This window comes from Magallana gigas, chromosome 6 (genome assembly GCF_963853765.1).
Source record: "Magallana gigas chromosome 6, xbMagGiga1.1, whole genome shotgun sequence".
Taxonomy (NCBI): domain Eukaryota; kingdom Metazoa; phylum Mollusca; class Bivalvia; order Ostreida; family Ostreidae; genus Magallana; species Magallana gigas.
The window spans coordinates 18,431,096-18,443,439 of record NC_088858.1 but is presented as its reverse complement, the minus strand read 5'-3'; the positions used below and the strand labels follow the sequence as shown (position 1 = coordinate 18,443,439).

General features: G+C 31.2%; 1 protein-coding gene across 8 annotated transcripts; it reads left to right on the top strand.

The window, feature by feature from the left end:
• The first annotated feature begins 1,040 nt into the window (after window positions 1–1,040).
• On the top strand, window positions 1,041–12,183 carry LOC105331062 (uncharacterized). Of its 8 annotated transcripts, none has more exons than XM_034467677.2 (14): window positions 1,045–1,276; window positions 1,357–1,479; window positions 1,572–1,682; window positions 1,831–1,908; window positions 2,098–2,228; window positions 2,466–2,552; window positions 3,227–3,319; window positions 6,308–6,421; window positions 7,027–7,237; window positions 9,614–9,766; window positions 10,133–10,218; window positions 10,318–10,388; window positions 10,593–11,024; window positions 11,148–12,183. In XM_034467677.2, exons 1-14 carry the CDS (start codon window positions 1,216–1,218, stop codon window positions 11,233–11,235), a joined length of 1,839 nt encoding a protein of 612 aa, XP_034323568.2. In that variant the 5' UTR covers window positions 1,045–1,215; the 3' UTR covers window positions 11,236–12,183. The 8 variants fall into 8 exon arrangements, with proteins under 8 accessions (XP_065943553.1, XP_034323568.2, XP_065943550.1 ...); XM_034467676.2 differs by having other exon boundaries at window positions 1,049–1,276; window positions 11,142–12,183; XM_066087481.1 differs by lacking the exon at window positions 11,148–12,183 and having other exon boundaries at window positions 1,041–1,276; window positions 10,576–10,782.
• The last annotated feature ends 161 nt before the right edge of the window (window positions 12,184–12,344 follow it).

Sequence of the window (12,344 nt, the reverse complement as noted above, 5' to 3'; positions counted from 1 at the left end):
TAAATACAGAAATCTATTTCTGACGTTATCAAATGTTGCAACGAATTCTCGCAGTAACTCCGTCCTTGCGTACGAATTGACAAAGATGTAGCGCCGACATTTTAGCGCGCATTAATGTTATGCACCCCGTTCTTGATATAATAATTATTCTTAAATGGTTTAACTTGTAAAACGTATTAAATTGACACTGAAAATACATTGTTTAGCCAATTTTCGTTTCGCAAGATAACTCTGAAATTTATACTCGAATCTGATTGGCTACAGGATGCAGGATAGGATAGGATAGGATAGGATAGAACTTAACTTTTATATTTCTATCATGTATCGTGCATCCTGCATCCTATCCTATCCTATCCTTGTCAACTTTCAGGATAGCAGCACTGTATATTGAACCTATGTACACAAAAACAGGGCACGAGCCTTGTTTACACGACGAAGAATTGTGAGTCCTGTTTCTTGCTTAAAACTAAACGACTGGCACCTAAATTTGATTTGATCATTAGAAATACATTCCTAAAGCATTGCAAATAATAAAAACAGAAAAATAAAATTTGACCAAAAGTGTGACCATGCCCCTTTAAAAGTGGTGCCACTGTTGAGAATATTTAAGTCTTTAAAATTAGCATCGATCGATAATGTTTTGCACTAAGCTCTGCAGCCATGGTTGGAAAGAAACTTGAAACATTTTACTTCTATGTTAACTACGTGTATCTTTTTTAAAAGTTTGCTTCTAAACAATGCCAATTGTAAATGAATCAATGAAGACACTCCACTTAGTAAGGCCCTTAATTACTACCTTTTAACGGATAAACTTAGGGATGGTATACGTACAAATACTAAGGGAATGGGAAAATTAATAATCGGACTTACAAATTTTCAGATTAAACCTGGGTTCAGGTTAGCTAAAATTCTTTAGCACTTAAACTTAATGTTTAAACAAGGACATTTTTATATAATTGTCAAAAGTGTTTATTTATGAGTTTCCTCAAATAAACCATGCATAAGTATTTTAGTGGTTTTAAACATTTGATTTAGATCTTAATCCTATATTTTGTATTTGTCGTATACAATGTACGCAGATATTTGCAGTCTATTAGCTTTTCATTCCCCTTAATTTTTATGATTTTTTTTACAGACAAATCAAATGTTTATCCATAAACTTCCTGTTCTTGATCATACAATAGCAGTAAGGTATCTGATCGTACGTCATTATAAATGGATTTCAATCATGCACAGGAATACTGGAATTCGCAAGCCGTTCTTGAAGCGAAAAAGAGTAAGTAACACCTATTATGTATTCAGTGAAACCTTTTAATTCAACATTTTAAGTATATAAGAGTGTTTTAATACTTTTAGACTGTGGAGTTGGTTATCAAAATGTAAGGAGTCCGTGTAATGTTTTTATATTGGATACATCGTCAAGTTTGGGAAAAGATGGCTTCGCACAAATGAAGGAAATGTTTAGTATTATCATTGACGGTATGTTAATAGTGGGTTTTCAAAGCAAAGAATACAATCACATAATGAGTTTGGCAAGGATAATTATTCATATCTCAAAGCAATCGTTTTAGAGTATGCAACACAAGACATAAAGGAGAACGTCGCTGTTATTGTGTGTGGACGACAAACAAAGTTTCTACGTCATTATTCCAGTCATTATGAAGATATCAAACATTCATTAGGTCGGTAAAATCATTTTCAAATATCCATCATCTTCTATGTTAAAAACTAATTTTAGCGCTTCGTCTTATATGTAATATTTTATATGTATACATGTACATCAATAAGAGAGTTTTAAGATAGTTCTATAAACAATGATATATAATTCAGATGAAGTTGAGTTTGGAGGATCGTCCCCTTTAACAGCAGCATTTTTCCTGTCCCTTGCATGTGTAAAATATGGAGGAGGTATGTGGTCTTCTTCAAATTTACCATGAATGTCAGGTTTTTCAATTAATCCCTGTTTATCCCTATTGCATGTAATTCAGTGATTGATGGAGCGTCTGAATTGATCAATATTAATATTAAATTGAAATTTATTAATAATTGCACACATTAAACGTACCCTTAGGGGAAATATAAAATATTCTATATTAGATCGCATCCACAGAATCGGAGCTTTTTGTTTGCACCCAAGAATAATTTTCATTTCGGATGGACGACCAACGAGTTTTACAAATCTTGCAAGCGCATTTGTTGAAGACAGTCCTCTAGATGAAACTGAAAACGTAAACAATATCCTCTTATATAAATTTTCTATTAATAACCATGTAGGTTATATCTAATGCTTTTTTTCTTTCTGAGTATAGTTCCTTACATTTTGATAATTATAAACACATTTAGTTGAGATAATTATCATTTCTTCGTTAAGGGGTGTTCTTTGTTTTTGTGGGGTTGGGATTTGTTTGGAAGTTATTCTTTTATTATTATTTTTTGGCTTTGTTTTGTTTTTTTATTTTTAATAGGATACAGATCATTTGCTGCAATTGACGAGATCAATCGGTAAAATATCTCCAATTTTCTGTATTCCTGTTGGAAGGAATCCTGATATGGTATTATATCTATTTTTTATATATAGTAATTAGGTATGTTGATCTCCTTCTGTTAGCTCATTTTAGAAGAAGGGACAGGTAAGCTTTTCTTGTCCAATTTTGCTTGGTGTTTTTCCAATCCAAGCATTTAATATGTTGTCGTTGTTTATCAATTAAACAACTCAAGTTTGCACTAAAACCCTGGGTCTGGAAATGGTCTTCAAAGTTGGGTTTTTAATGACCATCCTTTTACCCAAATACTTAATAATGAAACATGGTGAGGTGTTTTCATTTCAAAACTATTCTTTGGCACCAAATAGTCAATTAAGATGAAAGTACTTACAAAAATTTCCTTTTATATTATGTATTCTTTAAACATTTAGGATTACAAAGGGGCTAATGACGAGTCAAATTATTGATAAGAAAAAAAATTCAATTTTTTTTCTGAATAAATGATACCAAACATTTGTGTCATTTATTGACAGCAAACTAATTTATAAACTATTCAAACAAACCTGAAGAAAATTGTCAATAGATTTTAGATAATCGTAAAAAGGAGCTCGAGGGAGTGATTTTTTGAAGAACCTATAGTCTACAATTTTAACGCAATCCATTACATCACATTGGGTGAGTTATTCATGTGAACGATATAACCAATGAGTTTTTAAAATGATTTACTCATTTCATTATTTTAGACAACATTAGAGTTCATAAGCGGCCAGTCACGTGGTGGAAAGATTGTGTGTGCATCAGAAGCAAGACAGTTTGCAAAATACTCGCTCAATATAGTAAGACTTTATGCATTGCCATATTTGTGTTTTTTTCTTTTTTCTTTGTCCTTGTCAATAACACTTTGTTCGAATTAGATATTCAATGGAATATAATTTAAACTGGTAGCACAACTTTATACATCAGCAATCAATATATCGAATATGCCATGTAGTTTCATGTGAATGGCTGCTTGGGAACTATAATAAACCTATCTGAATTTTTTTTTAATTTGATAAGCATCGTATTCTTAAAACTTATTGCCCGAAAAAATCAAGTCAAATCAAAGTAAAAGGGGTATAAAAAGTTTAATTCTAATATCTTTTGTAGTATAAGAGAACTCACTATTGACAATTAAACAAAATCAACTCAAATCAAAGTAAAAGGCGTATAAAAAGTTTTATTCTAATATCTTTTGTAGTATGAGAAGTGACAATTACACAAAGAAATATAGGGGTCTTGAATTTGCATTTCTAGGCTTTTAAGCTGAGGCATATTGCATATATTTTTATTCATATCATTCTATGGTTTTTATTTATTCTCTTTAGGGAAACAACTATATTACTTTTTTAGATTATGAATGTATGGATTGAATATAGAACAAAAACACAAAATGAAAAGTTCCTGTAGATATTAACTCCAGACACTTTTGTAACAGGAATCCAAGGGACCTCGATATAATTTTTTCTACTAATATACCTTGCTGTAGCATCTACCCCTAGGAACATATTTTACAGAAATATATCAGTGGACAACATTTCCATTTATATGATTATACATAGTTTAATTCACTAGAAGGTAGGAATATATTTTTATTCATTTCTGAGTGGCAGTGTTTAAAATGATACAAATATTATGACAATTAATAGGATAATTATCATTAAACATAAATCGTCTTATGACGTAACTAAAATACAATAATGAATAAATGAAGGATTAATGGCAATGTTCAGTCATTGCTGACGACACACAAATTGTGTTTTTTTATGATTGTGAAAAAGTTATTTTAGGTACCTTTTAATCAAGTGTTATCCTCTTATATATTCTCTTTTTCATCCTGAAGATATTTGAATATGCTTTCATTATCTTCATGTTACATGGACCGAACACAATGAGAGCAAGGCTTCTCTCTATTGCAGATTTAAAAAAGATGTAAAATCCTAAACATGTAACCAATACATACATTTGTGACATTTTTGGAAACAAGAAGATCTATATAAAATACCTAGAATCCATAACATGCAAAAGCTATCATGGGATATAACGTGGCTAAATATTTTATTAATTAATTTAGATTTCAAACTTAGTACTTCTCTGCAAACTATTTTGAATCTTTGTAATTGCTTGTGACTTATGCGTACTTAAGTTTAAAACTCCAAATTTTGATATCAATAATTTTATTAAGTTTTTTATTTCAACACTCGGAAATAAATTTTACACTTGAATTTACATTGTATTTATTTTCAAAAACTTACATTGTGTTCGTTACAGTCAGTAAATGTAGCTATCCCGCACATGTTTTTATCATTTTTACGAAAACCAGCACAATTTGCATTTTGATAACCTCTGGTTATGCGAGAAGATTTTCAATATTTATATCAAACAAATTAAGCACTAAACATCATAGAAATAGAACGGTATTAAAATGGATGGAATATACCAGATTAAACTTGATTCCGCTACTTTAATTATTCATGAAATCAATACTTAGTTACACGCACAGGGTCATTCCTTAGTGAAAAATTAAGGTATTTCCCGGGAATGGACGTAATCAGATTTTATTGAAATATACATTTATCGTGCTATAAATTGTTATCTTTGATAAGTCATTTTAATTCAAATAGTTCATATAGTCTGCTTTAAACACGCATCCACTTTCAACACAATGTATGCCTTGAGATTTGAAGTACTTTATACATTGGATATTTAAACAGCAAGATGTCACTTTCAGGAAGTATTAATTTTTGGAGGGACAATCGTGAATATAAAAACGAGGAAGTTGGATGGGTTTTTTTATAGATAAATATCCAACAAAATTGGATAACATTCCAAATTTTTAAGTTATCTTAAAATATAGGTATTTTATATCATGGATTTATAGTTTATGTTCCATACTTGTTTAACATTATGTTTTACACTAGTATTTAGCAATTTAAATACTTACTAGACCTTGATCCTTGCGTGCACGGGTTGACATTGTTTATCGGACATTTACGAAAGTTTATTCATGCAATATTCAACAATATCGGTGAATAATTTCAATACGTTTTGATTTGACTGAAGATAGATAATCATACATTAAATTTCAATTTGACTCGTTTTATGTTTATATTGCCGTACGTTACCTTGACTCACCAGCGAGACTTTTTTCAAGTAACCTTAATTATCTCAGGACCAGCAAACACATTCATGAGACTTTCCTATGATATGCCCCAAGTGTGTTCTTAAGATATGACTTAAGAAAAAGGTTAGGAATCGAACATCTTAAGATCAACTTAGACTTAAGAGCATTTAAACTTAAAAGCATTTAAAGTTAGGATATCCTCATCTACTATAATCATTCCTAAATTATCACATTAATTCATACAGATAGAATATGAGAAACAATTAAAATCTCGAAACGGGAAATGTACTTTAAATTGAATGGAAAGTCTTCAAACGTACATTTCTACATTTTCATGTTGCTGTATTTTTTTAACTTCGGTATTTATAATTGTCGAACAAAAATATATTTAAGTTATCGTTTAACAGGAGGGATAAATTATTTCTGTTAACTTAAAATACAGAACATCATGATTTTACCTACGAGCATAGCATAACATGTATAAACCGCGAAGCGATTAATAAAAGATTGAAAACTGTTCTACGTTGTTAAACGATAAAATTAATTTTTTTAATCATTCAGATGACGCATTATTTTGAATAGTATATTTAAACAGTAAATAGTTGAGAAAATATTGATAGCAACCCTGATTTATGTTTTCAATTCTTTTTAATTTTTGATATAGAGAACAGCCTCAATGCTGTCGTTTACAATGGAAAATGATTGCAATGACAATGAAAGAATTCTGACATCATTAGCCTGTAAGTTTCCTGACAAAATCTTCACAGAAATGGACCAGGTGGGTACACAAGCATATACTAGTAAGTTCTAATTGTTGCCGGTAAAGTGATGAAACCCTCCATTAAACATTTCATTATTGCTAGAGAAGTAATGTAGGAAGGCCTAGCGTTCTTCAAAATATTATATTTTCAGAAATAATTTTATACACACTTCATTGAAAATATATTGGTTTATTTATTAACGAATGATAATTCTATTCAGGTTACACATTGACATAAACCTGGAAATATTGTTTCCGTTTTTGAAACCTATCAGTATGAATATAAAGCAGCATTTAAATACTATTTGTCTAGATAAATAAGATGGGTTTTTTAAAGAAATGTGTGTAGGAATCCGAAATAATACCAATGTCTAGTCAAGCAGACATTTTTGCCTAACCACATTTACAAAAAGATAACCGTGCGAAATTTTACGCTACGTATTTAATATTAACATATTGCACGGCTTTTGTATTGGAACAGATAGTCTGGGTTTTTTCGCTGACAATTTTTTATTTTGTTACAACAGATAATTTCTAGAATCATATACATATTCTTGAAATAATTCATGAATGCATTAACAAATGCTTCTTTTTTTAAGTAAAAGTACCATTTTTGCATACAGAAAGACATTATTGACATTTGTTTGAGGAAATACTTATACCAGTCGGTATCTAGTATGGAAGATGAGATTGAGGATAAGATGGAGTCGCCTCATGAGGAGAAATACCCTCAAATGCCTCGTTTAGGCTCGAGGGTTAGAAGAGGACGGGACTGGAGGTATGACGATCACGACAACTATGGTCCTGGTACTATTGTTAGCCATCTTAAAGAAGGTAAACATAAAATCCGTAATGCTGAAAGCGACATGCCGAAGAAATTTTACCGCATAAGAGATAATGAATATTTAAATTTTGAAAATTGGAAAAAAAACTTCAATTTGATTTGCACTGTCATTAAGTTATTTCTCTAAAGTATACTTATTTTTACTCTCATTTACTAAAATGATCCAATTAATCAGAATATCTTTTTTTTATCATTGTATATTAGTCATTAGTATTTCCATGTGTCTTTTGAATCACATGCAACGATTTTACTTCCAAATTAAAATGTATCATGTGTTTAGCCCATCAGGTGTCTTTTTCTCTGATCATTTGGTGCCTAACGTATACACAAGAGAAATGTTTGTACGATTAGACCAATCGATATGAACTTGTTGGGTATTTACACAACCTCCCTATCAGTATTAGTCCGTCTTCAAGCTATGAACGACTCGACTGCTATTCTGGGGAAACGCTTTGGTTAAAATGCTACAGAACGGGGCTTTGAACAGAGCCGGAAATCAAATTGTTCGCTAGACCACTCAGTTCTTAAACATATTGCTGTATCTTGTGTTTTGGTGACCCGATAGTGTCTTGGTGATTTTCAGCTGACCGCGTTTTGGTGAATTTATTGTTGGCTGTTGTAGCACAGTGGTAGCAAACGGAATAGTTTGTTTAAACCCACAGTCTACAGTAAGTTGGGTAGAGGTTGATTATACTTTGAATCTTTGTAAGTAGTTCAATAATCATATAGCCCAGAAAAGCCTGAGGAAAATATGCAGATTATTTAGTTAGATCGTTTTGAGGCAATCGGATTAGATTGGCTTATTAGCATACATTGTTTATGTTCCGTAGCGTCGTCTGCAGTGAAACGCAAGTGTTGCATTTAATAACTTGATTCTTAGGAAGGAAATAGAAGCGAATACAGGAATTATTAGATGATTATATAATTTGTAAAACAAAAAGTCGTAAGACATACAACAAAAATATCCGATAGGCAATACTTGATTTTTTTTATTCATAATGAATTGTATAGATGGATTTGCTTTAAAAAACAGAATACGATAAAATATATTTTTGTCACAATATCATGTTTACGACTTTGGGTAAACTTTTCTTTTGTAGTGGGTTAAATGCTCAAGGTCAAAATCTAGGAAATGAAGGGAATGTACAAATTTCTTGAATGGTGCTTAATAAATATAGTTTGGTATTTTGAAGGTGTATCAGGGCTTAGATTTGAATAAAACACGAAAAAGTCGTGTTTTGAATATGTCATTTTTAATGAAATTCATAGAAAAACAGCCACAAATCTTGTAGTTTTTGACGAGGAAATATATCTGAAATGCCTACAATCTCTCTAAAAACGACCTACATGATGTACTTGACCTCCTCTTTATAACTACAATAAATTGATTTCGGAATTTATGTCTCTTTTGCTTTGCTCAGCCGATTATAAATCATTTCCTGTTCTAATACCAAATAGGCACAAACACTGAAAATAGGACAAGACATATTTGGACATTTATTAATGTAAAGACTGAACAACGATAATCGAATCTATAAGAGGGCCAATCGGTGTCCATGTAATTGAAGTCGAAATGAACGGGTACAGGCGGACGAATATCTTATGGAAAAAAAACTCTGTATAAACAGCTTCAACGGATTGGATACATTGTAAAATCTTCATACAAAATCTCTGAAAATAGAGCTAAAATTAAAGCAAAAAATTAAGGGAAACGTTTAATTTGTTGGCTAACTTTTGTCGAGGGGTTACAATGACTGATTCCAGAATTAAAATACCCCTAAGCCAAATATCTGCAAATTACTACGATGAACAAATACTGCTCTTAATCTCAAGAACATAGAAAAACAATGTTATGTATGTTAAAACGAACTTGGTTCAGTGGAGCAGGTGGCGGGTTCGAACCAACCAAACTACACAAACTTAAAACAAGAACAAAAAGAAATGTTTTACCTTTTTAGAATTTAAATGGAATGTCAAGAAAATTTTATAGCTTTTATAGAATTCTTTTTAGTCTTTAAGTCCGGGAAAAGACATATATCAAATAATTTTGAAACTGCATAATAGATCTAGCACCAAAATGACATTTTAAAATCATTAACTAGATCTTGAGATCAAGATCTGGTAATTAATTTTCTAATGTTTATGATCTTTGATTTACTGTTATCTATTATAATGTACAGAAATTGTAAATCTTGTGTACTACAATTTACTAAAATATTAATTATATTTTACTAAATTTTGGTGATCAAAGGTAATTATGCAAGTTATTGTTTGAAAGAAAAGTTCTTCGTGCTCTGTTTACAAAAAATATTTTAGATGAGTTCATCACCGCGCAGATAGTTGTTCTTTTGTTTCTCTAAAAACAGGAACGCTGCTCGTGGAATGGGATAACGGCATCAAGTCAGATTACAGATTTGGGACTAAAAGTAAATGTAATAATAAATATGATGTACAACTCTGCAGTGAACCACGCATTTTGGTTAACGAATTGATAGCCACTGGATGTCTTGTAACTAGAGGTAAAGCTTTTCATACGCATCTATTTCTTGTTTAATTGGGAATGTTAATTTCATTTAACTGATTTATGTATACCAAATTAGTTTTAAGTTTACAAGTTCTTAAATGTATGTTTAAAGAAATATATTTGAAGATATTTCATTTTGAACAACGCGAGGCTTTCAAGATTACTAACTTCTCTCGCAGTAATGAATGTTCCACACGAGTGTTTTTTCACTTAAATGACATCATATTTTAGTAAATAAAATGCATTTTTTTTTATTTAGTGTTTTTAAAAAAATGAGAAAATTTCATTTTCACTGTTGAATAGTGATCAAAATCTCGGAAAAGCTAATGAATTATCTTGTGACAGAATATTATTTTTGTAGGCAAAGATTGGATCTGGGGTAGCCAAGATGGCGGTGCTGGAAATATCGGATCGGTAATTTCAGTACACAGCTCTGGAGTAGTGTTTGTATGTATGCTATTCAGTGCATTTGTATATAGCAACTTTTACCAAAATACAATCAATGTTCGGAGATTAGCCAAGAAAATACGGAAAATTTAATTGTAGGTGCGATGGCAACACGGTTTAATAAGTAATTATAAGTTTGGAGCTGATGGATGTTTTGACCTCGAAATAAGGTAATTTTATGCATGTGGAAATAATTCAGCAAATTGATTAAAATATAAATAAGTGATTGGATAAATAAATCAAACTACGTGCAATGTCACCGAATTCTGAATAATTTTATATTGAGCTTTTGAACGAAAACGGGGGACAAGTTAACTTATTGTAAAACACATCAATAGTTTGATATTGTTTTCTAAGAATATTAATTGACACAGTGATCCATTCTCGCCGGAAGCTATCAAATTTCTTCAGGACCATGTGAAAAAGACACCTTTTGACTCCCGTGATGGAGCACAAGTAGACGTCGATGAGAGTAATAACTGCACAGATGGCAATAGCTCGTCTACAATAAATTCATTATCTGAGAAAAATTCGGAATCCGTAAAAACGTCGTCCTTTGATTCAGTGAACAGACCAATCTTGCATGTTACCAAAGGAAAGTATTTTAAAAACAACAGTGTTGTTGAAAACGCAACACCAGATATTGAGACAGATGGACCAACATTTACATGTGCAATAAATCAATGGTGGTGGAAAGATTGTGAAGGAAAGTGGAGTCCCTATTCGAGGGAAGTTAATGAAAGAATTAATAAATGTTACAAACGTGATCCCAAGTCAACTGTTATCGTTGCTATCAAGGACCAGTCGTAAGTTATAATTGTTTTATGCCCGTGAAAACCCGTAAGAGATTACAGAAAATAACGTTATGTATTTTAACCATTCTATAAATTTTAGCAAGACTATTAATCAAGTTTATTGTTCAGTTACAGAGTTGTGATGGCGAAAAATCAACAGATCAACCAGACGACCAGAGATATCAGTGAGATAAAACTAGTGACAAACTGGTCATGTCCATAGATAAAATCTAAATAAGTTGACTCATTTTGCATCATTTATATGGTTACGTAAATAACGAAATATGTATATTTTATCATGCGTGGTATACATACAGCTGTTAAGTTATGCTTATATTGAAACACAAAATTTGATTCTGTCATTTGCTACCATACTTTTAATTATGTAATGAAGCATCATTCGTTATTTATTTATACAGGTATATATTTTATGACGTCTGTGTTTGAAAATTAAAAGAAAAACCAAATGAATTCCCTGTGGAAATATATTGTGATATCTAAACTACGAGTAATTTAAAATAGAACTTCCAGACATAAAGATAATTATGCGTTCATTATTTCCATACACAAGACAATCGAACGTTTGACATTGACAATACTTTTGAATTATTTTGATCGTTTGAATAAACAAACTTTTGTTAACTTATCATGAAAATAATTGTTTTCCAGTAACTTGGGTGTATTAACGTAAAAAATAAAAGTAGTTTTATCATTGATTTATTACGAAAATGATTTTGATACCTATCATCTGTTGGAAGGGGTCCTGATTAATGTTTGGTACGCAATTTGGTGTTAAAATGATGCCACTCCTGCTTGTTGCATTTTTAAAAAACATTTCTATTATAATACTAGAGGTTCTCCAGTCTTTTGCACCTTCCTTGATAACGAAAAGCGTTCGATGGAAAATGGCATACTGTAAACCAATTTTTATTAGCGGCGACTTTATTTCGCGATTAACTGCCAATAAACTGGTTCGCAACGACTAATGTTCGCGACCAAGCCGTATCCAGACCTAAATTGTTATAAAAACTATAGACAAAGGACTGGTTCGCGGCGAAAAATATTTGCGACGACAGGGCTCTCGCTAACTTTGCGAAAAATTTCTTGCATAAAAGTTGGTTTACACTATTGGTCCTCTATATTAATCATATGATATCGGAATTGAAAATACACTGTGGCGAATTCCTAAAGACTGTTATTGTGAAAAAAAAAAATCTGGTGTACTTGCTACAGCAAACTCCGATATCTTTGAAATTCTTCAATGTATTATTCATTGTCTTAATGTTACCTATATATATTAATGATAGTGTTTAGTGTTTGCAATTTTATTAA

Bases quoted from the DNA above. Each gene is read 5' to 3' on its own strand.
- LOC105331062 (XM_034467676.2), top strand. From the start codon at position 1,216: ATGGATTTCAATCATGCACAGGAATACTGGAATTCGCAAGCCGTTCTT. The intron at 1,480-1,571 runs GTATGTTAATAG...CAATCGTTTTAG, and splicing joins GTTTAGTATTATCATTGACG to AGTATGCAACACAAGACATA. The intron at 2,553-3,226 runs GTATTATATCTA...TCATTATTTTAG, and splicing joins TTGGAAGGAATCCTGATATG to ACAACATTAGAGTTCATAAG.